The 26,851-nt window shown below is 53.8% G+C and overlaps 1 protein-coding gene across 1 annotated transcript in view; it reads left to right on the forward strand.

Moving 5' to 3' along the window:
* Positions 1–26,851, forward strand: part of LOC133357294 (SLIT and NTRK-like protein 5) — an 80,520-nt gene that overhangs the window by 27,216 nt on the left and 26,453 nt on the right. The window contains exons 2-7 of the mRNA XM_061575167.1: positions 14,113–14,240; positions 16,467–16,511; positions 19,130–19,407; positions 20,335–20,511; positions 21,075–21,962; positions 25,631–26,209. Coding sequence (XP_061431151.1) covers positions 14,141–14,240; positions 16,467–16,511; positions 19,130–19,407; positions 20,335–20,511; positions 21,075–21,962; positions 25,631–26,209 — 2,067 coding nt within the window. The 5' untranslated portion in view covers positions 14,113–14,140. The remainder of the gene's footprint in view (positions 1–14,112; positions 14,241–16,466; positions 16,512–19,129; positions 19,408–20,334; positions 20,512–21,074; positions 21,963–25,630; positions 26,210–26,851) is intronic.

Here is a 26,851-nt window from a genome sequence, read left to right on the forward strand (position 1 = left end):
AACAACAAAAAACCATTGCGGATGGCCACGTGGAATGTTCGAACGCTCACTGCGGAGGAGAGGCTGCCACTCCTCTGTCGGGAACTGGACCGGTACCACCTGGATCTCTGTGGCATTCAGGAGGTCCGGTGGACCGGTTCTGGCTCCTGCCACCATGTGGGGTGGACAGTCCTCTACTCGGGGCAGGAGACTGCCAAACAACAGGGTGTGGTTCTTCTTCTGAACAAAAGAATGAAGGGGGCGTGGGAGCGTGGCGGTGAGATGTGGGAAGCTGTAAGCCCCAGGCTACTTTGGGCTCGCCTTCCCATCAACCGGAAGCAACGAGTGGTGGTCGTGGTTACTTATGCCCCCACCGAAGACGAACATCCGTGTAGGGATGCAGGCAAAGCCGATGAGTGAGATGCATTCGATGACCTCCTGTCACAGGTGCTGGTAAAAGTGGCCACTCGGGACAGAGTCATCTTGTTGGGTGACTTCAATTCCCGAGTTGGTCATGATGCTGGCACCTGGTCTGGAGTGATTGGAAGGCATGGGCCAGATCAGCTCAATAACAACGGTAGGAGGCTGTAGATGTTTGTGCAGCCCATGGGCTTGTAATTACCAACACGCTCTTCCGGCATCGGCGCATTCACACAATATCATGGATGCATGCCGGGTCAAAGCAAGAACATCTGCAGGACTACATAGTGACGGACCAGCGGATGCAAGCCTGGTCAAGTCCCATGATACCATCAGTAGGCCTGGGCTCTGGGCTGTTCTTTGTGCTTTTGGAGTCCTTGACCCTCTGCTCACAATCATTAAGGACCTTCATGACAGTGAGCAGGCCCGGGTAAAACTACGTGGCTGGGAATCGGAGCCATTTCCTGTACACCTTGGGGTGCGACAGGGATGTCCTCTGGCTCCCACATTATTTAACATCTATTTTGACCACGCAGTTCGTGAAGCCTTCAATAGCTCAACCGGGGGAATTTCCATTTGGTACGGATATAATGGGAGGCTGATCGATGCCCGGGTGCGATCAAGGGATGGTTCCCTATTGGTAAACCACGTTATGTATGCCGATGATTTGGTAATAGCTGCTCATTCAGAGGAGGAGTTGGAGGCGCTGCTGCTGAGACTGGAGCGTGCCACTAAGAGGTGGGGCCTTACCATCAGCCCCACCAAAACTAAGCACCTGCCTGGGTATTTTGTACCATCGGACACTCCACCCCCACAACTCCCAATCGGTGATGGGGCAGTTGTGGAGAGAGTGGAGAGTTTCCCATACGTGGGCAGTGTGCTTAGGACCTGCTACAGTTTAACAGCAGAGGTCTCAATCCGAATCAGTCGAGCGGCAATATCTTTTCATCGGTTGCGTAACGTTGTGTGGAAGCTACCTGGTCTGTTGCTCCACACGAAGCCTCAGGTCTTCTCGGCCACAGTCATACCCTCCCTTCTCTACGCTTGCGAAACGTGGACACCCTTAATGGAGCATCTGCGCCGGTTAGAAACATTTAGGCTGGCCTGCCTACGATCCATCCTGGGTTTAACCAGGCTGGATTGTGTGAGGAGCACAGAAATCCTTGAAAGATCTAGGCAAAGTCACATTGGTGAGCTCCTCCGGCAGGCAAGGCTGCTTTGGCTGGGTCATGTAGCCTGCATGCCCAGCCACCGCATGCCTAAACAGGTATTGTTCGGCCGGATCGAGGGGGCTAAACGGGCGCGGCACGGGCTAGAGAAGAGATGGAGTGATGTGGTACAGGAGGACGTGGAGCTGAGTGGACTTTCCGATGACTGGTACCAGCGGTGTCAAGATCGGCCTCTGTGGAGGAGGCTCATGAAGGACGCTACTGGGCAGTGCCAGGCTAGGTGCACATTGAGGCTACTGGGCAGTTGGATGCAGTCGCGCTCCAACAACAACGGAGGGCGGAGGAGCGACGCTCACAACAACGAGCGGAGCGCCGGGTGGATAATGCACAGCAAGTTTGCACAGTAGGGGGCATAGGTGGTGCATCAGCCAGTGATCTCGGTCATCTCAGTCAGTCGACCCGTGGCACCTGGGTCTGTCCCCGTGACCTCCTGCCAGCGGGCGTTCGACACTTCACGTGGCCTCAAGGTGCACATGGCCTTGCACAAGCGTCGTGGTGGCGTCACCGCCACTTATTGGCGAATGGCGGTTGTTGTTGTTGAATGAGTGGGTGAATGGGTGAGTGGGTGAATGGGCGAGTGGATGAGTGGGTGAATGAGTGGGTGAATGGGTGAGTGAATGAGTGGGTGAATGGGTTGGTGGATGAGTGGGTGAATGAGTGGGTGAATGGGTGAGTGGATGAGTGGGTGAATGAGTGGGTGAATGGGTGAGTGGATGAGTGGGTGAATGAGTGGTTGAATGGGTGAGTGGATGATTGGGTGAGTGGATGAATAGGTGAGTGGATGAGTGGGTGAATGAGTGGGTGAATGGGTGAGTGGATGAGTGGGTGGATGAGTGGGTGAATGAGTGGGTGAATGGGTGAGTGGATGAGTGGGTGGATGAGTGGGTGAATGAGTGGGTGAATGGGTGAGTGGATGAATGAGTGAATGAGTGGTTGAATGGGTGAGTGGGTGAATGAGTGGGTGAATGGGTGAGTGGATGAGTGGGTGGATGAGTGGGTGAATGAGTGGGTGAATGGGTGTGTGGATGAGTGGGTGAGTGGGTGAATGGGTGAGTGGATGAGTGGGTGAATGAGTAGGTGAATGAGTGGGTGAATGGGTGAGTGGATGAAGTGGCTGGGTGGATTGTAAGATGAGATAGTCGGTGACGAGGGGTTTCGGGTGTGTGGGTGAGTGGATGAGTGAGTGAGTGTTTGAGTGAGTGTGAGATAGTGGGTGGAGAGTGAGAGAGTGTGAATGAATGGCTGGGAGAGTCGGCGAGAGTGGGGGAGTCAGAGTGGCTCGAGAGAGAGAGAGTCAATGTGTGAGTGGGAGAGAGACGAGAGCGTGCAAATGAGTGAATGGGTGAGTGAGGGAAGAGAGAGGGTGGGAGAGTTAATGATGAGTCAGTTTGGCTGGCGCTGTTTCACCACGCAGGCAATTAAGGGCTGCGGCGAGATTTGTGCAAATTGTGCACATTCTAGTGAGAACACACAGACACACACAGATACAGATAGATACATACACACAGATACATACGCAAATACACACGCGTACAGATGCATACACACACAAAGAGACACACGTGCATATAGATACATACACAGAGATAGACACATGTAAAAATAGATACATACACACAGACACACACAGATACAGATAGATACATACACACAGATACATACGCAAATACACACGCGTACAGATGCATGCACACACAAAGAGACACACGTACATACAGATACATACACACATATAGACACATGCAAAAATAGATACATACACACATATAGGCACATGCAAAAATAGATACATACACACATATAGACACATGCAAAAATAGATAGATACACACATATAGACACATGCAAAAATAGATACATACACACATACAGACACATGCAAAAATAGATACATACACACATATAGACACATGCAAAAATAGATACATGCACACATATAGACACATGCAAAAATAGATACATACACACATATAGACACATGCAAAAATAGATACATACACACATATGACACATGCAAAATAGATACATACACACATATAGACACATGCAAAAATAGATACATACACACATATGACATGCAAAATAGATACATACACACATATAGGATCATGCAAAATAGATACATACACACATATAGACACATGCAAAAATAGATACATACACACATATAGGCACATGCAAAAATAGATACATACACACATATAGACACATGCAAAAATAGATACATGCACACATATAGACACATGCAAAAATAGATACATACACACATATAGACACATGCAAAAATAGATACATACACACATATAGACACATGCAAAAATAGATACATACACAGATATAGACACATGCAAAAATAGATACATACACACATATAGACACATGCAAAAAAAGATACATACACACATACATACAGAGAGATATACAGATACTGTAATACACACAGATACAGACGCAAATACATACAGGTACAGATACATACAAAGATCCCCCGTGTAGCCTTAACAGACTGTAGGGGCAAGTGCTGTTAGCGAGCACCTATGAAGGCCGAAACAGCACACGAGGGGGTGGGTGGCCAGCACCACGCCGGACCGCCTTTGTCTCCCCTGTGGCGATGTTTACTACACACCGCACCGGGTTCTCATTTGAGGCTGAGTCGACGTAGGGGAGGCCCAGGACCGGTTCAGATAATCGTCACCGGTGTTGGCCGTGAGCGTGCGAGCCGCTGGACCACCACTCCCCACATTCACACACTGACACTCACAAAGACAAAGATCCCCCGTGTAGCCTTAACAGACTGTAGGGGAAAGTGCTGAATCGAACCCATGTCGCCGGGTTCTTAGCGCAGCGCGCTAACCGCTACACCACCGCTCCCCGTAAATATACATAGACAACAACAACCGCCATTCGCCACTAAGTGGCGGTGACGTCACCACGACGCTTGTGCCAGGCCATGTGCACCTTGAGGCCACGTGAAGTGTCGAACGCCCGTGGCAGGATGTCACGGGGCAGACCCAGCAGGTGCCACGGGTCGACTGACTAAGATGACTGAGATGACTGGCTGATGCACCACCTGTGCCCCCTGCTGTGCCAACTTGCTGTTATTTAGTCTCCCGGCGATCCGCTCGTTGTTGTGAGCGTCGTTCCACTGCCTCCAACTGCCCAGTAGCGTCCTTCACGAGCCTCCTCCACAGAGGCCGATCTTGACACCGCTGGTACCAGTCATCGGCAAGTCATCTCAGCTCCACGTCCTCCTGTACTACATCACTCCATCTCATCTCTAGCCCGTGCCGCGCCTGTTTAGCCCCCTCGATCCGGCCGAACAAAATCTGTTTAAGCATGCGGTAGCTGGGCATGCGGGCTACATGACCCAGCCAACGCAGCCTTGCCTGCCTGAGGAGCTCACCGATGGGACTTTGTCCAGATCTTTCAATGATGTTTGAGCTCCTCACACAATCTAGCCTGGTTACACCAAGGATGGATCGTAGGCAGGCCAGCCTAAATGTTTCTAACCGGTTAAGATGTTCCATGAGGGTTGTCCACGTTTCGCAAGCGTAGAGAAGGGAGGGCATGACCATAGCCGAGAAGACCTGAAGCTTCATGTGGAGCGACAGACCAGGTAGCTTCCACACAGCGTTACGCAACCGATGAAAATATATTGCCTCTCGACTGATGCGGAGAGAGACCTCTGCTATCAAACCGGAGCTGTTCATAAGCACACTGCCCAGGTATGGAAAACTCTCCACTCTCTCCACAACTGCCCCATCAACAATTGTGGAGTTGGGGAGCGGGTGGAGTGTTTGATAGCACAAAATACTTAGGCAGGTGCTTAGTTTTGTTTGAGCTGATGGTAAGGCCCCACCTCTTAGTGGCACACTCCAGGTTCAGCAGCAGCACCTCAAACTCCTCCTCTGGGTGAGCAGCAATCACTAGATACATATAATAAGCATACGTAGCCAATCTTTGACCACACCCGGCCATCGATCAGCCTTCCATTGTATCTGTACCAGGACCGCCCTGGCCTGAAACCACATTGGGGCTCCACAAGCCTCTCCTCGGCGTGCCTGGCAAGGCGATGTTGAATAATCCGTGCCAGGACCTTTCCTGGCACACTGAGTGAAATGCCCCTGCAGTTGTTACAGTCTGTGCAGTCCCCCTTCTTATAGAGGGGGGCCACCAGGGCATCCTTCCAATCCTGTGGAACCCGTCCAGTGGTCCAGACTTGTATTATGATGTCGCATAGGGCAGTCTGTGCACAAACGCCACCCTCCCTCAACATTTCGCTTGAGAGATCATCTCTGCCCGGCGCTTTCCTGGTCTCAGACTTTTGATTGCATTCCGTACTTCCTCAACAGATGGCAATTCAGCCAACCACTCACGAGGGGTGACTACTTATATTTGAGGCCCCGCAGTCCCAGCAGGGTCATCTCCACTTTTCCCCAAGATGTTTTCCAGGCTGACGGATTTTCCCTCCCCCAAAAACGTCACAGAAATGCTCAGCAAATCTGCAAACTTGATCCTGGGGGTCGGAGATCGGATCACCGATCTTTACCCTAAGAAACGGGATAGGTGTGGAACTACAGGTTACTTTTTGATTTAGTTAAAGAGTGATTTGAAATCACGAGCCACTGAGGCAGACTCCATCTGCTCAGCAACCCGCGACAACCACCCATCCTTGCAGCGCCTCACTGTACGGGTAAGGAATCAAAACCCGTTTGCGACCTCTGGTTGCTGGGCAGCAACCCGCGCATCGGACCGCCTTTGTCTCCCCAGTTTTCACTGAAGTCTACAGCAGGCCGCATCGGGCATCCGGTTTGAAGGCTGAGTCGTCCAAGGTCCCATGGCCGTATTCTTAGGTTTTTTCGGTAAAGTCACGACGTTTCGGAGGCAACACAAGCTTTTGTCTCCGAAACGTCGTGATTTTTTATTTTATTTTTATTTTACTTTTATTAATTTACATTTTTCACCTACGTGACTTTACCGAAAAAACCTAAGAATATGAATCCTTGCAGTCACGAAAGCTTCAAATCTAGAAGTCCCATGGCCGCCTCGCAATGCATTTTAGTTTTTGGGTCAGGTTCGCTCGCGAGAGTTGCGCTAACCGCTGCGCCACCGCTCTCTCTCCACCATATAACCTTCCCCCTCGGCGCATCCAGCATGCAAATGAGTTCGCGGGCACGCGAGGAATCAGCCCCCAGGGTGTGCCAGAGAGACAGAGAGAGAGAAAAAGCCGCGTGACCGCCCCCCGCGCCCCTCTCTCCTCCTCCGAAAAGCAAAAAAAAAATTATTGTAATAAATAACAACAGTAAAACAACAGCGGCGGCGACAAGAAACGAATTATAAATCAACTTGCTCGCGTTTGAGAGAGAGTGCGCGTGTGTTGTGTGTGTTGTGTGTGTGGGGAGCGGTGGTGCAGCGGTTAGCGCTACGCTGCCCTACTAACCCGGCGACCCGAGATCGATTCCCGCTCACGGCCAACACCCAGTGACCATTATCGGGAACCGGTCCTGGGCCTCCCCTAGGTAGACTCAGCCTCAAACGAGTACCTGGTGCGGTGCGTAAAGTTCGCCACTAGGGGAGACAAAGGCGGCCGGGCGTGGCGCTGGCAACTAACCCTCTCGTGTGCCGTTCCGGTCCTCATAGGCGCTAAACAGTAACAGCACTTGCCCCGAAAGTTTATTTAGGCTATATGGGGGATCTTTGTCTAGTGTGTTGCAGTGTGCGAATGAGAGGTTTTTTTTCCCAATGCGTACAAAGACAGATCGCATCGGTTACTCATTTCAATGCTGAGTCGACCTAGGGGAGGCCCAGGATCGGCACGGATAATCGTCACTTCGTGTTGGTCGTGAGCCTGGAATCGAACTCGGGTCGGAGCTCAGCGTAGCGCTAACCACTACACCACCGCTCCCTCTCTCTCTCTCATACAACGAACCCACCAGTGGCGGCTCCTGCAAAATCTCTCAGGGGGGGCAAATGTCTGGATGATTGATAAGGATAAGGTCCACCCATGCAATGGATAAATTAACAGCTTAAGCATGTAAAGGCAACTTCACTTCTTTAATATTAATGAAAAATAAAGTGATTCTTACAATACATCTTGTTTGTTTCTATACTCACTATTATTACAATCTACTCAGTTTCTTTTATTAAAGATTCCACTAGGTGGCGACAAATTATATTGTTGGATGAAACGTGCTTACGTATGATGACGTAAGCACGTATGATGACGTAAGCACGTTAGGGCGAGCCCTCCCGGAAGCCATAGAGAATGCATTGGAGCGCCCCCCGGTCGAAAAAAAACATCTTTGAATGTAAGTCTATGGGAACACTCGGGGCGATTCTCAGCCGGAGTGAAATCGCCCAAAAAGAGGCGGTACTCCACAGAACGTGACATGACGCTGATTGGACTATATCCAGAGGCACAGTGACGGCTAGCGTGACTCTGTGGTTGAATGGCATTGGTGGTGCGTCGCCCAATCGCCCTAATGAAGAAACCGCCCCTGGAACCCACCGTATGAAACTCCATTCTCCTCCGGCCACTATGGTCCAGAATTCCATTATCCTCTAGCCCCCCACCCCTCTCTCCCTGCCCAGCTTCCAGTGTTCAGGGGCCTGCTCAAGGCGCGGCTCCGGCTGGAGCACGCCACGTACCACACACGTGTCGGTGATGTGCAGCGCGTCTTCTTCGAGCGCTGGGGAGCCGGACAAGCCCCTCTCTGTAGCAGCGTGGACGGCACCCTCGTGGTGTTCACCTTCTGAAGCGCTCGCTCGTCACCGTGGCGTGCGCGATGACCACCACCACCACAACCACCACCACCACAACCACCACCACCACCACGTGACTTTTCTTTCGTGTTGTGCGCGGTGCTTTTAGCTCCACAGCGCGTGGATTTGTAGCGTTTATTTTCATTTGTGTTGCTGGTGACTTTGTGTGTTTCATATCGGAATCGCCTCCAGTGCTGTTGCTGCTGCTGGCGGCAATAAAAGTTGTTCAAAAGTCAAGAGTCGATTTAAGGCTCCGACACAGCGGGCGCTTTCTTTCTGTTCGTCATTCTGTTGGAAGAACGTCATCAACCACGTGGGATTGTTGTTGACTGTTGTGTTAGCCGACTCTCTGTGCTGTATTGCATTTTATTTCTAAGTCTACTATGTTTTTTCTCATTTCATTCTTAGCCTGATGATGGCTGATCGTGTTGCAATCGAAACGTCGAATTCTATTGTTATTATATTTCCTACGCGACTTTACGGAAAGAACCAAAGAGCGACTCCCCCGTATTGCCTGAACTGACTGTAGGGGCAAGTGCTGTTAGCGAGTAGCAGCACCTATGAAGGCCGGCACGGCACACGAGGGGTGGGTGGCCAGCACCACCATGCCCGGCCGCCTTTGTCTCCCCAGTGGCGATGGTTACACACCGCACCAGGTACTCATTTGAGGCTGAGTCCACCTAGGGGAGGCCCGCAACCGGTTCAGATAATCGTCACTGGTGTTGGCCGTGAGCGGGAGTCGAACTCGGCTCATAGCCGGTTTTGTAGCGGAGCGTAGCGCTAACCGCTGCACCACCAGCTCCTCTCACACACACAAAGACAAAGATCCCCCGTATAGCCTGCACAGACTGTTGGGGCAAGTGCTGTTAGCGAGCACCTATGAAGGCCACAACGGCACACGAGGGGGTGGGTGGCCAGCACCACGCCCGGCCGCCTTTGTCTCCCCCATTGCTTGCCGAGGGGTTCACACGGCAACGTGGACAATGTTACCTCCGATGTCGCAGCGACAACAAACGCCAAAGAGGCCGTCAACTGTAATTAGCAGAGTCATTAAACACGACGGGGGGGGGGGGGATGGGGGGAATTACAAACTCAGGCGAAAAATGATTAACAATTAACGTTTATTATCTCGACGCGAGCGGGCAGCCCACGTGTTCGGATGTAGCGGAACTTGGATACCAAACCACAGACATTTGCGATCATGATGATGATGATGCATCATCATAGTCATCGTCTGTTCACATCGGTTGCTTAACGCGATGTGGAAGCTACCTGGTCTGTCGCTCCGCACGAAGCCTCAGGTCTTCACGGCCACAGTCATTCCCTCCCCTTCCCTACGCTTGCGAAACGTGGACCCCCCCTAATGGAGCATCTTCGCCGGTTAGAAACATTTAGGCTGGCCTGCCTACGATCTATGCTGGGTTTAACCAGGCTGGATTGTGTGAGGAGCTCACAAATCCTTGAAAGATCTGGGCAAAGCCCCATCGGTGAGCTCCTCCGGCAGGCAAGGCTGCGTTGGCTGGGTCATGTAGCCCGCATGCCCAGCCACCGCATGCCCAGCCACCGCATGCCTAAACAGCTTTTGCTCGGCCAGATCGAGGGGGCTAAACGGGCGCGGCACGGGCTAGAGAAGAGATGGAGTGATGTGGTACAGGAGGACGTGGAGCTGAGTGGACTTGCCGATGACTGGTACCAGCGGTGTCAAGATCGGCCTCTGTGGAGGAGGCTCGTGAAGGACGCTACTGGGCAGTTGGAGGCAGTCGCCCTCCAGCAACAACGGAGGGCGGAAGAGCGACGCTCACAATAACGAGCGGAGCGCTGGGCGGATAAAACAGCAAGTTGGCACAGTAGGGGGCACAGGTGGTGCATCAGTCAGTCATCTCAGTCAGTCGACCCGTGGCACCTGCTGGGTCTGCCCCGTGACCTCCTGCCAGCGGGCGTTCGACACTTCACGTGACCTCAAGGTGCACCTAGCCTGGCACAAGCGTCGTGGTGACGTCACTTCCACTTCGTGGCGAATGGCGGTTGTTGTTGTTGTTGGAATTTATCTGAATCGATATGTTTGTTTGTCTCGGTATCGATCTGTCTATGTGTCTATGTATGTGGCCGTATGTTTGTATCTACGGGTATATGTGTGTATGTATCTATCTGTCTATGTGTGTGTGTGTCTGTGTGTGTCTGTGTGTTGACGATTATCTGAACCGGCCCTGGGCCTCCCCTAGGTCGACTAAACCTCAAATGAGTACCTTGTGCGATGTGTAAACATCGCCACTGGGGAGACAAAGGCGGCCGGGCGTGGTGCTGGCCCACCCACCCCCTCGTGTGCCGTGCCGGCCTTCATAGGTGCTCGCTAACAGCACTTGCCCCAACAGTCTGTCACAGGCTACACGGGGGATCTTTGTCTTTATCTTTGTGCTCGCTAACAGCACTTGCCCCAACATTCTGTCACAGGCTACACGGGGGATCTTTGTCTTTATCTTTGTGCTCGCTAACAGCACTTGCCCCAACAGTCTGTCACAGGCTACACGGGGGATCTTTGTCTTTATCTTTGTGCTCGCTAACAGCACTTGCCCCAACATTCTGTCACAGGCTACACGGGGGATCTTTGTCTTTATCTTTGTGCTCGCTAACAGCACTTGCCCCAACAGTCTGTCACAGGCTACACGGGGGATCTTTGTCTTTATCTTTGTGCTCGCTAACAGCACTTGCCCCAACAGTCTGTCACAGGCTACACGGGGGATCTTTATCTTTGTGCTCGCTAACAGCACTTGCCCCAACAGTCTGTCACAGGCTACACGGGGGATCGTTGTCTTTATCTTTGTGCTCGCTAACAGCACTTGCCCCAACATTCTGTCACAGGCTACACGGGGGATCTTTGTCTTTATCTTTGTGCTCGCTAACAGCACTTGCCCCAACAGTCTGTCACAGGCTACACGGGGGATCTTTGTCTTTATCTTTGTGCTCGCTAACAGCACTTGCCCCAACATTCTGTCACAGGCTACACGGGGGATCTTTGTCTTTATCTTTGTGCTCGCTAACAGCACTTGCCCCAACAGTCTGTCACAGGCTACACGGGGGATCTTTGTCTTTATCTTTGTGCTCGCTAACAGCACTTGCCCCAACATTCTGTCACAGGCTACACGGGGGATCTTTGTCTTTATCTTTGTGCTCGCTAACAGCACTTGCCCCAACAGTCTGGCACAGGCTACACGGGGGATCTTTGTCTTTATCTTTGTGCTCGCTAACAGCACTTGCCCCAACATTCTGTCACAGGCTACACGGGGGATCGTTGTCTTTATCTTTGTGCTCGCTAACAGCACTTGCCCCAACAGTCTGTCACAGGCTACACGGGGGATCGTTGTCTTTATCTTTGTGCTCGCTAACAGCACTTGCCCCAACAGTCTGTCACAGGCTACACGGGGGATCTTTGTCTTTGTAACTTGGCGCAGCTTCGCTCTGCCTGCCGGGGTGGTGGACACAATGGCCTGGGCGCTCATTTGCTTTCTGCGGAACAACTCCAGCGGGCCGACGACACAGGCAGACGGGGGCCCCCCACGGGATAAATAAATTAATAATGACAATTGTAACCACTCACCCCTCCCTCCTACCCCTCCTCCTACCCCCCACCATCACCCCCCCACTAACTCCGCACTCCCACCATCCACCCCCCACCAACACTCCCCCACCATCCCCCCCCCCCACCTAACTCCTACCCCCCACCAACACCTCCTCCTACCCCCGACCAACCCCCTCACCAACCCCCCACACTAATTCCGCACTCCCACCATCCCCCCCACCAACCCCCCCACCCACCATCCCCCCACCTAACTCCTACCACCCACCAACCCCTCCTCCTACCCCCCACCAACACCCCCACCATCCCCCCCACCAACACGCCCACCATCCCCCCCACCAACCCTCCCACCCACCAACCCCCCCACTAACTCTGCACTCCCACCATCCACCCCCCACCACCCCCCCCCACCAACCCCTCCTCCTACCCCCGACCAACACCCCCACCATCACCCCCACCAACCCCCCCACTAACTCTGCACTCCCACCATCCCCCCCCCACCATCCACCCCCCACCAACCCCCCCTCCCACCATCCCCCCCCCCACCTAACTCCTACCCCCCACCAACCCCCCCCCCCCACTAACTCCGAATCGCCATCAATCGATCACCGGTAATCGTTAATCGCACCTCAAAGTCGATCCAGGGCAGTAAGAGTCACTTCGGTCACCGGCCATGAAACTCAAACTCGCGGACCGTGCAGCAAAACGCAGAGAGACACACAGAGATTGATAGAGATGCGTAGAGATGCGTAGAGATGGGTAGAGATGGGTAGAGATTCATAGAGATTCATAGAGATGCATAGAGATGGGTAGAGATGCGTAAACTGCGGGCAGGGGCTGGGTGGGGAGGGTGGGGAGAGGCTGGGTGGGGAGGGGCTGGGTGGGGAGGGTGGGGCTGGGTGGGTGGGTGGTGGGAGGGGTGGGGCTGGGTGGGGAGGGTGGGGAGGGGCTGGGTGGGGAGGGGCTGGGTGGGGAGGGTGGGGCTGGGTGGGGCTGGGTGAGGGGTGGGGCTGGGTGGGAGGGTCACCCCGTGGTGCCCTTATAAAACTCAACGTTTCACCTACTCACGCCGGCTTGTGCCCGCCCTCACAGTGGGCCATATTTGCGGAATACACCACGCCGCCGTTGACCCTGCAGGCCATTGACCGAGCAACCCAACGTTCCTACCAGCTCCCTCCGCAGGGATGTGTTATGCCCTTGTCAAAGCCATCTCTTCGACATAACTCAGCAACTGTTTTCGCTGTTGGTTGTCCCTACCTGATGATGGACGCTTGTGTTGCGCCCGAAACGTCGTGATTTAACTGAGTTGTTTTCACTTTTTTATTTTATTGCATTCTTGTTGTAATAGGTTTTTACCCTTTCAACTGGTACACAAACTGACACCTTTATACAAGGCATCATGTTTGCAATAACCACAACACAAGCAGTCAAAATGCAAGGACAGTGCATATCATTATCATCATCAGAGTTGTTTCTTTTTGTTTGCATTTTGACTGCTTGTGTTGTGGTTATTGCAAACATGATGCCTTGTATAAAGGCGTCAGTTTTTGTACCAGTCGAAAGGGTTAAAACCTATCACTATATTTTGCCACTGGTAAAGGAGGTTTCATAGTGCATTCTTATTATTTTTATTTTTTTCACCCACGTGACTTTACCGAAAGATCAAAATTAATACAAGTAAAATAAAATAAAATTACGACGTTTCAGAGGCAATACAAGCTTCCGTCTTCAGGTGGAACCGTCACAGCGGAAGCTTGTGTTGCCTCCGAAACGTCGTGATTTTTATTTTATTTTTATTTTACTTTTATAAATTTTGATATTTTTTACCTACGCGACTTTACCGAAAAAACCTAAGAATATTAATACTTGCAGTCACGAAAGCTTAAAATCTACAATTTACCGAAAGAACCAACGGGTGCATGGCTCCTTGCAGTCACGAAAACTTCAAATCTAGAATTTACCGATAGAACCAACGGGTGCATGGCTCCTTGCAGTCACGAAAGCTTCAAATCTACAATTTACCGAAAGAACCAACGGGTGCATGGCTCCTATTTACCGAAAGAACCAACGGGTGCATGGCCCCTTGCAGTCACGAAAACTTCAAATCTAGAATGAACCTTTGCCCTATGCCCCCGTGTCCTTCGGCAGGGGCGAGTGCGTGACGTCTGGGGCTCCGATGGACGTGCGTGCGATCGTGCTGTGGACGGCGGTGGCTTCCTGCGTTCTGCGACGAGCGGGCGGTGCAGGGGCTGGGCTTCGTCAACTCGACGGACCAGGTTTGACTCCCCCGTCGAGTGGAGGTGGGGGGGGGAGAGTGGGGGATGGAGGGGTTCACAATTTGTGTATTTGTCGAAGAGGGTGGAGTGAGTGTCAGCCAGTCATCTTCGGTCATCTCGGTCATCTCAGTCAGTCATCTCGGTTATCTCAGTCATCTCGGTCATCTCGGTTATCTCGGTCATCTCAGTCAGTCATCTCGGTTATCTCAGTCATCTCGGTCATCTCGGTCATCTCGGTCATCTCGATCATCTCAGTCATCTCGGTCATCTCAGTTATCTCGGTCATCTCAGTCATCTTCGGTCATCTCGGTCATCTCAGTCAGTCATCTCGGTTATCTCAGTCATCTCGGTCATCTCGGTCATTTCGGTCATCTCAGTCAGTCATCTCGGTTATCTCAGTCATCTCGGTCATCTCGGTCATCTCGATCATCTCAGTCATCTCGGTCATCTCAGTTATCTCGGTCATCTCAGTCATCTTCGGTCATCTCGGTCATCTCAGTCAGTCATCTCGGTTATCTCAGTCATCTCGGTCATCTCGGTCATCTCGGTCATCTCGATCATCTCAGTCATCTCGGTCATCTCAGTTATCTCGGTCATCTCAGTCATCTTCGGTCATCTCGGTCATCTCAGTCAGTCATCTCGGTTATCTCAGTCATCTCGGTCATTTCGGTCATCTCGGTCATCTCAGTCAGTCATCTCGGTTATCTCAGTCATCTCGGGCATCTCGGTCATCTCGATCATCTCAGTCATCTCGGTCATCTCAGTTTTCTCGGTCATCTCAGTCATCTTCGGTCATCTCGGTCATCTCAGTCAGTCATCTCGGTTATCTCAGTCATCTCGGTCATCTCGGTCATCTCGGTCATCTCGATCATCTCAGTCATCTCGGTCATCTCAGTTATCTCGGTCATCTCAGTCATCTTCGGTCATCTCGGTCATCTCAGTCAGTCATCTCGGTTATCTCAGTCATCTCGGTCATCTCGGTCATCTCGGTCATCTCAGTCATCTCGGTCATCTCAGTTATCTCGGTCATCTCAGTCATCTTCGGTCATCTCGGTCATCTCAGTCAGTCATCTCGGTTATCTCAGTCATCTCGGTCATCTCGGTCATCTCGGTCATCTCGGTCATCTCAGTTATCTCGGTCATCTCAGTCATCTTCGGTCATCTCGGTCATCTCAGTCAGTCATCTCGGTTATCTCAGTCATCTCGGTCATCTCGGTCATCTCGGTCATCTCGATCATCTCAGTCATCTCGGTCATCTCAGTTATCTCGGTCATCTCAGTCATCTCGGTCATCTCGGTCATCTCAGTCATCTCGGTCATCTCGGTCATCTCAGTCAGTCGACCCGTGGCACCTGCTGGGTCTGCCCCGTGACCTCCTGCCAGCGGGCGTTCGACACTTCACGTGGCCTCATGGTGCACATGGCCTGGCACAAGCGTCGTGGTGACGTCACCGCAACTTAGTGGCGAATGGCGGTTGTTGTTGAGCGAGTGTGTGAGTGAGTGTGTGAGTGAGTGGGTGAGTGTGTGGGTGAGTGTATGAGTGAGTGTGTGAGTGAGTGTGTGTGTGAGTGTGTGGGTGAGTTAGTGAGTGTGTGTGTGTGAGTGTGTGAGTGTGGGTGAGTGAGTGAATGTGTGAGTGGGTGAGTGTGAGTGAGTGAGTGGGTGAGTGTGTGGGTGAGTGAGTGTGTGAGTGTGTGGGTGAGTGAGTGTGTTAGTGAGTGAATGTGTGGGTGAGTGAGTGAGCCTACATGTGAGTGTGAGTGAGTGTGTGAGTAGGTGAGTGTGTGAGTGAGTGTGTGTGTAGGTGAGTGTGTGGGTGAGTTTGTGAGTGTGTGTGTGAGTGAGTGTGTGAGTGAGCGTGTGAGCGAGTCAGTTTTCGTGTGTAAGTGAGTGTGTGAGTGAAAGAGTGAGTCTACATGTTAGCGAGTGCCAGTGTGCATGTGTGTGTGCGTGTATATGGACCTTTCCTGGGTCATCTCAGTCTCAAATGACTACCTGATGCACTGTTTAAACATCGCCACTGGGGAGACAAAGGCGGCAGGGCGTGGTGCTGGCCACCCAGCCCCTCGGGTGCAGTTCCGGCCTTCGTACATACTGCCCGCTAACAGCACTTGCCCCAACAATCCGTTAAGGCTACACGGGGGATCTTTGTGTTTGTGCAGCATGCCACGGAGACACCACGCACACCTACACCCCCACCTCTCCCCGGTGTCCCTCTCACTCACAGGTTTGGCCGGCCCTGATGCGGAGGACACCGTTGGTACGGAGTCTGGTGAGTTGTGCAGACCCTGCTGGTGTGGCCCAAGCCCTTGGTGTGGCTGCCACTCTCTGTGCCCGTCACGTGGCGTGAACCTCCCATACTCTTAGGTTTTATCGGTAAAGTCACGTAGGTAAAAAATAAAAAATTAACCCGTAAAAACAAAGTTTTTCACTATAAATCATTTATATGCGTGGCGGCTAGAGTCCTCTCGTCCTCTGGCTTGAGATGGCTGCCACCTATGGGTCAGATGATTGCCTGCCACTATTAAGCAATTGGTAATTAAATATAATTTATTTTTTCCTAAAAAGTGCAAAATTTTGGTGAAAAAATTTCACAAAAATAATTGTCTCGCACAACGAGTCTGTGTGCAAAATGTCAGCTCGATTGGATCACGGGAAGTGGGTTAACAAGTAAACCCGTAAAAATAAAGTTTTTCACTCTAAATCCTTTATATGCGTGGCGGCTAGAGTCCTCTCATCCTCTGGCTTGAGATGGCTGCAATCTATGGGTCAGATGATTGTCTGCCAGTATTAAACAATTGGTAATTAAATATTTAATTTGTTTTCCCTAAAACAGTGTAAAATTTTGGAAAAAAATTTTCACGAACATTAATTGTCTCGCACAACGAGTCTGTGTGGAAAATGTCAGCTCGATTGGATCACGGGAAGTGGGTTAAAAAACGACCGAAAGATTTGCACGGTCGTAAGCAAGCAAGCAAGTGAACTTAATATAAAGGATTTAAAAAGAAAAATTTATAAAAGTAATTTTTTTTTTTACCTACGTGACTTTACCGAAAAAACCTACGAGTATGAATCATTGCAGTCACGAAAGCTTCAAATCGTGAACCTCCCAATTGTTGCGTCCGCAACACCCCGCGATGTTTGTAACTTTCGGTGTGGCTGATTGACCAGGGTGGACCATTGGCGATGTTGCCGTGAATGTGGCCATTACCTGGTCTCCGTGGTGTGGCCGGTATTTTTTCTGGTATGGCCAATCCGCAGTGTAGTTCGCTGGTTTCGCTGACCCCTTTGAAGTGGTGAGCCCCGATGCTGTGGTTTCCATGGTGTGGCTAGCGGAACAAAAAATTACGTTGTGGTCGATTTTGTCCAAAAAATATTGGTGTGTGTTCGTCCCAATCGCGAGGCACCAATCGCATCAGCTGCTCATCTCGTATTTATCCACGCCCGCCACTGTTGTGGCCGCTACTACCCTCTGCCAAATCATCGCTGGTAGCCTCCGTATGGTGCCGGAAGAGTTAAACGTTACCATGAAATACGAACATTGTTTTTTGTATTTGACCAGGTGAGACTCCACTGAGCTATGTAGCTCTTTTAAATGTTTTGGTTTCGGAAGTTACGTGGCCACAAATTATAGCCCAACGAAGTTGCTTACCATCGTGCAGAAAATTAATAGCAGGAGCAGTAACTACTCTAAATGCACGTCGATTGTTAATACGGAGGGAAAAACCTGAGGACCCGGAGAAAAATCCACGCGAACACAGGGAGAAAAACACACAAACTACAAACATGCAGCAGCACGACCTCCTGTAGACCACGTGAGGTAGTTAACATCCCCTAGCCACGGTGATGACGATGAGAGAGAGAGAAACTCGCAAACTCCAAATACACAGCAGCAGGCGTCAGGGTCGGGATCGAACCCACGACCTCCTGTACACCAGGTGAGGTAGTTAACATCTCCTAGTCACCGTGATGATGAGAGAGAGAGAGAGAAACTCGTAAACTCCAAATATATAGCAGCAGGGGTCAGGGTCGGGATCGAACCCACGACCTCCTGTAGACCAAGCGAGGTAGTCAACATCTCCTAGTCACCGTGATGATGTTGAGAGAGAGAGAGAGACACGCAAACTCCAAATATACAGCAGCAGGCGTCAGGGTCGGGATCGAATCAACGACCTCCTGCACACCAGGCGAGGTAGTTAACATCTCCTAGCCACCGTGATGACGATGATGAGAGATAGAGCGCGAAAGACACGCAAACTTCAAATATGCAGCAATAATCAAGGTCGGGATCGAACCCACGACCTCCTGTATACCAGGCGACGTAGTTAACATCCCTTAGCCACCGTGATGACGATGAGAGAGAGAGACACGCAAACTCCAAATATGCAACAAGCATCAAGGTCGGGATCGAACCCACGACCTCCTGTATACCAAGCAAGGTAGTTAACATCTCCAAGCCTTGACATGCACACGGGGACTCCGCTACTTACGAAACAGGCCTCTGGAAACCGGCTCGTTCGTAAGTAGAAGAGTCCCTGTATATTTCGATTTAAAGCTTTCGTGACTGCAGGGATTCATCTTGCTGGTTCTTTCGGTAAAGTCACGTAGGAGGGAGATAATAAAATAAAAATGATAAAAATAATAAAACATAATAAAATAATACAATTATTTGTATTACAATTATTTTATTATATTTTATCAAATATAATAAAATAAAACATAATAAAATAATGAAAATAAAACATATTAAAATAATTTTATGTTTAATTTTTATTATTTTATTATCTCCCTTCTACATGACTTTACCGAAACAGCCAAGTAGATGAGTCCCTGTATATACAACAATCCCCCCTTCTATTCCTCCACCTCTCACCACTTGACCCCGCCCAGCCGTTCCCACTCTTGGCGTGGCCGCCGCCGCCGTCGTCCAGGTCGACCTCTGCTCCTCGCCGTGTTCGTGCTCCGAGCGGGAGGGCGCCTGGGAGGTGGACTGCGAGGCCCGGGGGTTGGGGCCGGCATCGGCGTTGCCGCCGCCGCCCTCGGCCGCCCGCTCCTACCGCCTCTACCTGGCGCGCAACCCGCTGGGCCGCCTGGCGCCCGGAGACCTCGTCAACCACAGCGGCGCCGTGCTCGCGCACCTCGGCAGCGCCGAGATCGACGACATCGAGGTGGGCGGTGCGTGTGTGCGTGTGTGTGCTTGTGCGTGTGTGTATGAGTGTGTGTCCGTGTGTGTGCTTGTGTGTGCGTGCATGTGTGTGTGTGCTTGTGTGCGTCTGTATGTGCGTGTGTGTGTCCGTGTGTGTGCGTGTGCATGTGTGTCCATGTGTGTGCTTGTGTGCGTGTGCGTGTGTGCGTGTGTGTGCTTGTGTGTGTGTATGTGTGTGTGTGTGCTTGTGTGTGCATGTGTGTGCGTGTGTGCGTGCGTGTGTGTGCGTGTGTGCATGTGTGTGTGTATGTGCGTTTGTGTCCGTGTGTGTGCTTGTGTGCGTGTGTGCAGGTGTGTGCATGTGTGTGCGTGTGTATGTGTGCGTGTGTGCGTGCGTGTGTGCTCGTGTGCCATTACCAGTGACGATAATTTGAACCGGTCCTGGGTCTCCCCTAGGTCGACTCAGCCTCAAATGAGTACCTGGTGCGGTGTGTAAACATCGTCACTGGGGAGACAAAGGCGGTCGGGCATGGTGCTGGCCACCCACCTCCTCGTGTGCCGTGCTGGCCTTCATAGGTGCTCGCTAATAGCACTTGCCCCTACAGTCTGTTAAGGATATACGGGGGATCTTTTATTTTTGTCCCTGGGGGTGAGGTTAAAAGGGTAGGGGTAGAGGTGAGGCCAGGGTAGGTGTTGGTGTGGATCGAGTGTTTCTCCCTCGCATGCTTGGTTATTTACCCTCCACACGTATAACAAACACTCTCTTCATTGGCCAACACCACCTTTTCACATGTAGAGAACCGCGTGCGCGATTGCAGCGTCACGATGGCCATTGTGCCGTTGTGACGTCACGCTCAATGACGTCACAATCGCCATCGTGACGTCACGCCCAATGACGTCACAGTCGCCGCCGCCATTGTGACGGGGCCACGCGACGCCATTGTTGCAGGACGGCGCATTCGTCGGCTGGCGGTCGCTCAAGAAGCTTTTCCTCAACGGCAACAACCTCGAGTCGCTGCGCAACGACACCCTGCAGGGGCTGGACTCGCTCGAGTACCTGCAGGCCGACTACAACCTCCTCAGCTACCTGGAGGCCGGCGCGTTTGCCAACACCCCGCGTCTCAAGGTACGCGAGCCCTCGCCACGAGAATGCGGACATTTTGTTTTTTGTCGTCCGCCCTCCGTGTCCCCTGCCGCCCGCTCCGCTCCCTCCACCCCCTCCGGCCCTTCCCCACGCGTCGTTCGATTCTTGCCGCTGCCACCCCCACCGACGGCACACCCCCCCCCCCAGGGTCCTAGTAAGACGGCACGGTGGGCTGGTGTGAGGTGGGTATCGTTGCCTCCGTCTGACTGATGGCCTTAATCTAAGTTGTCTTGTGGTTGTTGTTGTTGTTGTTTGACTTGCATCCCACTGGGATTTTTGCACACAGCGTTGGTGTGTAACGGTGTTTTTTCTGCAATATTTTGCTGTCTTTTCTTGGATTTTCTGTTTGCACTCACTCACATATTCACTACAAGATGTTTTTTGTTCATGTTTTTGTTTTTTGTTTGCTGCGGTTGCACCCGATTCAAGAGTCGAATGGCTCACAGGGCTATACCTAATACATGAACTTGACTCTGCGTGGTGACGAATGAATAAATGACCTCTCGCGCCTTTGTGTGTGGGGGGGGCGGTGACGGCGGCCGCAGGTCCTCATCCTCAACGACAACCTCCTCTCGTCGCTGCCCGCTCACTGCCTGCGCCCCTTGTCGCTCACCCACCTCGACCTGCGGGGAAACCGCGTGCGCACCCTCGCCTACGGCGGCCTCCTCGAGCACCTCAACCGCGTGCTCGAGCTGCAGCTCGACGAGAACCCGTGGAACTGCTCCTGCGACCTGCTCAGCATGCGCCGCTGGCTCGACAACGTCCCCTACTCAGCGCTCCTCGGCGACGTCACGTGCGAGACGCCGTTCCGCCTCCACGGCAAGCAGCTCCGTGACGTTCCGCGCTCCGAGCTGTGCCAGCGGCGGGCCGCGTCGCCGTCCGGCGGCGGCGGCGGCAGCGCCGCGTCGGGAGGGAGATTGTCGCGCGGTAATAGCCACGGCGGCGGCGGCGGTGGTCACAATGTTCACAACCAACAGCAGCCGAACCAACACAACAACCACCACGGCCACCACGGCCACCACCACCACCAGCAGAAGACGCAGCAGCAGGGGCACGGCGATCGTAAGGGCGACGGTGGCGGCGGTGACCGAGAAGAGCGGACGATGAAAAAATCGAAGAGGCCACCGGATGGAGGCGGCGGCGGCAACGTGACGACGGAGAGCGGCGGCGGCGGCGACGGGGGCGGCCGCGAGGTCCCGAAGTCGTCGGCGTCGTTCTCCTCGTCGCTCACCTCCACGACGGCGCCGCCGGTGGCCACGACGACGTCGCTCGCCACCACCACGATGGCGACGGCGGCGGTGGCGACGACGACGACGGTGGCGCCGCGTGCCTCCTCCACGCGCCACCCCAAGGCCACGGTGCGAAACCCGCGGCCATCCACACGCTCCACCAGCCACCACCACCATCACCAGCAGCAGCATCAGCACAACCAGGTAAGTGTGTCGACGGGTCTCTCTGTGTGAGAGTCTGTGGGTTTCTGTGTGTAGTCTGTGGGTTTCTGTGTGAGTCTGTGGGTCTCTGTGTGCAGTCTGTGGGTATCTGTGTGTAGTCTGTGGGTCTCTGTGTGCAGTCTGTGGGTCTCTGTGTGCAGTCTGTGGGTATCTGTGTGTAGTCTGTGGGTCTCTGTGTGCAGTCTGTGGGTCTCTGTGTGCAGTCTGTGGGTCTCTGTGTGCAGTCTGTGGGTATCTGTGTGAGTCTGTGGGTCTCTGTGTGAGTCTGTGGGTCTCTGTGTGAGTCTGTGGGTCTCTGTGTGCAGTCTGTTGGTATCTGTGTGAGTCTGTGGGTCTCTGTGTGAGTCTGTGGGTCTCTGTGTGAAGTCTGTGGGTCTTTGTGTGTAGTCTGTGGGTCTCTTTGTGTAGTCTGTGGGTCTCTGTATGTAGTCTGTGGGTCTTTGTATGAGAGTCTGTGGGTCTCTATGTGAAGTATGTGGATCTGTGTGTGAGTCTGTGGGTCTCTGTGTGTAGTCTGTGGGTCTCTGTGTGAGTCTGTGGGTCTCTGTGTGTAGTCTGTGGGTCTCTGTGTGCAGTCTGTGGGTATCTGTGTGAGTCTGTGGGTCTCTTTGTGAGTCTGTGGGTCTCTGTGTGAGTCTGTGGGTCTCTGTGTGTAGTCTGTGGGTCTTTGTGTGTAGTCTGTGGGTCTCTGTGTGAGTCTGTGGGTCTCTGTGTGAGTCTGTGGGTCTCTGTGTGAGAGTCTGTGGGTCTCTGTGTGTAGTCTGTGGGTCTCTGTGTGAAGTCTACGGGTCTCTCTGTGTGAGAGTCTGTGGGTCTCTGTGTGAGTCTGTGGGTCTCTGTGTGAGTCTGTGGGTCTCTGTGTGAGAGTCTGTGGGTTTCTGTGTGTAGTCTGTGGGTCTCTGTGTGTAGTCTGTGGGTCTCTGTGTGAGTCTGTGGGTCTCTGTGTGTAGTCCGTGGGTCTCTGTGTGAGTCTGTGGGCCGCTGTGTGAGAGTCGGTGGGTCTCTGTGTGAGTCTGTGGGTCTCTGTGTGAGTCTGTGGGTCTCTGTGTGAGCTATGAGTCTGTGGGTCTGTGTGAAGTCTACGGGTCTCTCTGTGTGAGAGTCTGTGAGTCTCTGTGTGAAGTCTGTGGGTCTCTCTGTGTGAGAGTCTGTGGGCCTCTGTGTGAGAGTCTGTGGGTCTCTGTGTGAGTCTGTGGGCTGCTGTGCGAGCTATTAGTCTGTGGGTCTCTGTGTGAAGTCTATGGGTCTCTGTGTGAGTCTCTGAGTCCATTGGTCTATGCGTGAGTCTATTGAGTTTGAGTTGATTTGATTTCTTACACGGATGATGACAGTCCGGTACGAGCACAGCAAGACGAAACGACATCAATGTAAGATGTAATGTTTTTATTTTACCAGGTGAGGCCCACTGCATATCACAAATGATAGCTCAACGAAGTGGACTTATTATCATCATCATGATCACGTGGACATTTAAAGCAGCAGCCACTCCATCTTGACTCGTGATGTCGATTCTAAATGTGGAAGGGAAAACCCAGAGGACCCAGAGAAATATCCACGCGACCACGGGGAGAGAGAGACACGCAAACTCCAAACATACAGCAGTCGTCGTCAGGGTCAGAATCGAACCCACGACCTCCTGTACACCAGGCGAGGTAGTTAACATCTCCTAGCCACCGTGGTGATGATGAGATAGAGAGAGAGACGCAAACTCCAAATAAATAGGGGGGGTCAGTTCGAACTGACGATCGCCTGTATACGAGGCGAGGTAGTTAACATCTCCTAGCCACCGTGATGATGATGAGAGAGACACGCAAACTCCAAATACACAGCAGGCATCATCAGGGTCCGGATCGAACCCACGACCTCCTGTATACCAGACGAGGAAGTTAACATCTCCTAGCCACCGTGATGATGATGCTGATGAGAGAGACACACAAACTCCAAATATACAGCAGCAGGCGTCAGGGTCAAGATCGAACCCACGACCTCCTGTACACCAGGCGAGGTAGTTAACATCTCATAGCCACCGTGATGATGATGAGAGAGAGAGAGACACGCAAACTCCAAATATACAGCAGCAGGCGTCAGGGTCGGGGTCGAACCCACGACCTCCTGTACACCAGGCGAGGTAGTTAACATCTCCTAGCCACCGTGACCCCCTCCACCACCCCCACTCACCCCGCCTACTCGCTGGTCGCGACACCACAACAACAACAACTACGGTAACGTAGTAAGATGGGGGGTGGTTGCGTTGTATTTGTAAGTGTTTGGATGATTTGTTTACTTTCCTATACTTTGTAATTCCTATCGTGTTTCTTTTAGATTGATTGTTGTCGTGACGTTCTTACCCCGTGCCCCGACTGGACATCTGTGAGCAAGCCGTCACGGCTCATCGGATTCCTCCAGCGGTCTAATTAGAAATAAACTCTGATTCTGTGGAATTCTCTCTCTCGCTCTCTCATCCTTCACGCCACCACCACCACGACCACCACCACCACGAACACCACCACCACGAACACCACCACGACCACCACCACCACGACCACCACCACGACCACCACCACCACGACCACCACCACCACGACCACCACGACCACCACCACGACCACCACCACGACCACCACCACCTCGGCACGGGATTTCTCCTCCACCTCCCTCCATCCTTTCCCTCTCTCCTCCTCTCTCCTCCCCCCTCTCTCCTACCTCCTTTCTCCTCCTCCTTCCCCCTCTTCCCTCCCTCCCCCACCCCCCCTATCCCCTCCGCCCCCTCGCCCCTCCCTCCTCTCTTCTCCTCCCCCCTCTCTCCTCCTCCTCCCCTCCCCCCTCTTTTCCCCACCCCCTCCTCCCTCCTTCCCCCTCTCTCCTCCTCCCATCTCCCCCCTCCTCCGCCCTCCTTTCCCCTCCCCCTCCTCCCCCCTCCTCCTTCCCCCTCCTTCCCCCCCCCCTCCTCCCTTCCCTCTCCTCCTTCCCCCTCTCTCCTCTCTCCTCCTCCCCCCTCCTCCCCTCCCCCTCCCCCCCTCTCCCTCCCCTCTCCCCCCCTCCCCCCCCCTATCCTTCCTCCCCCTCCCCCCTCACTCCTCTCTCCTCCTCCTTCCTCCCCTTCCCCCCTCCTCCCCCTCCACCTTCCTCCCTCCCCCTCCTTCCCCCCCCCTCCTCCCTCCCCTCTCCTTCCTCCCCCTCTCTCCTCTCTCCTCCCCCCTCCTCCCTCCCTCCCTCCCCCTCCTCTCCCCCCTCTCCTTTTTCCCCCTCTCTCCTCCTCCCTCCCTTCCTCCCCCTCCTCCCCCCTCCTCCTCCCTCTCCCCCCCTCCTCCCTCCCCCCTCCTCCCTCCCCTCTCCTTCCTCCCCCTCTCTCCTCTCTCCTCCCCCTCCTCCCTCCCTCCCCCTCCTCTCCCCCCTCTCCTTTTTCCCCCTCTCTCCTCCTCCCTCCCTTCCTCCCCCTCCTCCCCCCTCCTCCCCCCTCTCCCCCCCTCCTCCCTCCCCCCTCCTCCCTCCCCTCTCCTTCCTCCCCCTCTCTCCTCTCTCCTCCTCCCTCCCTCCCCCTCCTCCCCCCCCCCCCTCCTTTTTCCCCCTCTCTCCTCTCTCCTCCTCCTCCTCCCATCCTCCCCCTCCCCCACCCCCCACCCCCTCCCTCCCCCGCCCCCCCCCCGCAGCGCCCCCCGATCCCCGTGCAGTGTCCCACGGCGTGCGCGTGCGTCGTGCACACCGCCGACCTCGGCCTGAGCGTCAACTGCCAGGAGCGCGGCATCGAGCGCCTCTCGTCGCTGCGCCCGCGACCCGGCGACCCCAAGAAGCTCTACCTCACCGGCAACGCCCTCGGGCGGGTCATGCGCGGCGACCTCGAAGGCCTGCGCGCCCTCGACCTCCTCCACCTGGCCGCCAACCGCATCGCGTACGTCGAGGAGGGCTCGTTCGACGACCTCGGCGGACTCCGTCGGCTGCACCTGAACGGCAACGACCTGGCGCGACTCACGCCCGGGATGCTCTCGGGTCTCGGCAGCCTCCAGTACCTGTACGCGGAGTACAACGTGCTCCGCGAGGTGGCTCCGGGCACGTTCGAGCGCACGCCCCAGCTGCGGCTGCTGTTCCTCAACAACAACCTGCTGCGCTGGCTGCCCGCCGGCGCGTTCGCCGCGACGCCCGAACTCGCGCGCCTCAACCTGCGCGGCAACCACTTCAGGGCGCTGCCCGTCGCGGGGGTGCTGGATCGCATCAGCGCGCCGCTCGTGCAGGTGATGATGGGTGGGGTGGGTGGGTGGGTGGGTGGTGGGTGGGAGGGTGGGGAGGGTGGGGGGGTGGGGTGGGGAGGGGGGTGGGGTGGGGTCGGTGGGGTGGGGGTGGGTGGAGAGGGTGGGGTGGGTGGGGTGGGTGGGGGGTGGGGTGAGTGGGTGGGTGGGGTCGGTGGGGTGGTGATGGTGGGGTGATGGGGTAGGTGGGGTGGGGTCGGTGCGGTGGGGTGGGTCGGGGTGGAACGGGTGGGTGCGGTGGGGTGGGTGGGATGGGGTTTGGTGGGTGGGGTGGTGTGGGGTGGGGGGATTGAGGGTGGGGGGTGTTGAGGGAGGTGGTGGGGATTGGGGGGGGTGTTTAGTTGGTTGGTGGTGGTGGTGTTGGGTTGGTTGGTGGTGTTGGGTTGGTGGCGCTGGTGGTGTTGGGTTAGTTGGTTGGTGGTGGTGGTGTTGGGTTGGTGGCGCTGGTGGTGTTGGGTTGGTTGGTGGTGGTGGTGGTGGTGTTGGGTTGGTTAGTGGTGTTGGGTTGGTTGGTGGTGGTGGTGGTGGTGGTGTTGGGTGCCCATCGCCAGAGTGTGGTTCACAAGATTTGGAGCCTTTTTGGCCGCTACAAAAGAAGGCCGCTGTCTCTGTTGTAGTCCAATCAGT

The sequence above is a fragment of the Lethenteron reissneri genome, chromosome 57 (genome assembly GCF_015708825.2).
Source record: "Lethenteron reissneri isolate LAM-NWPU_2019-01 chromosome 57, ASM1570882v1, whole genome shotgun sequence".
NCBI classification, from domain to species: Eukaryota; Metazoa; Chordata; class Hyperoartia; order Petromyzontiformes; family Petromyzontidae; genus Lethenteron; species Lethenteron reissneri.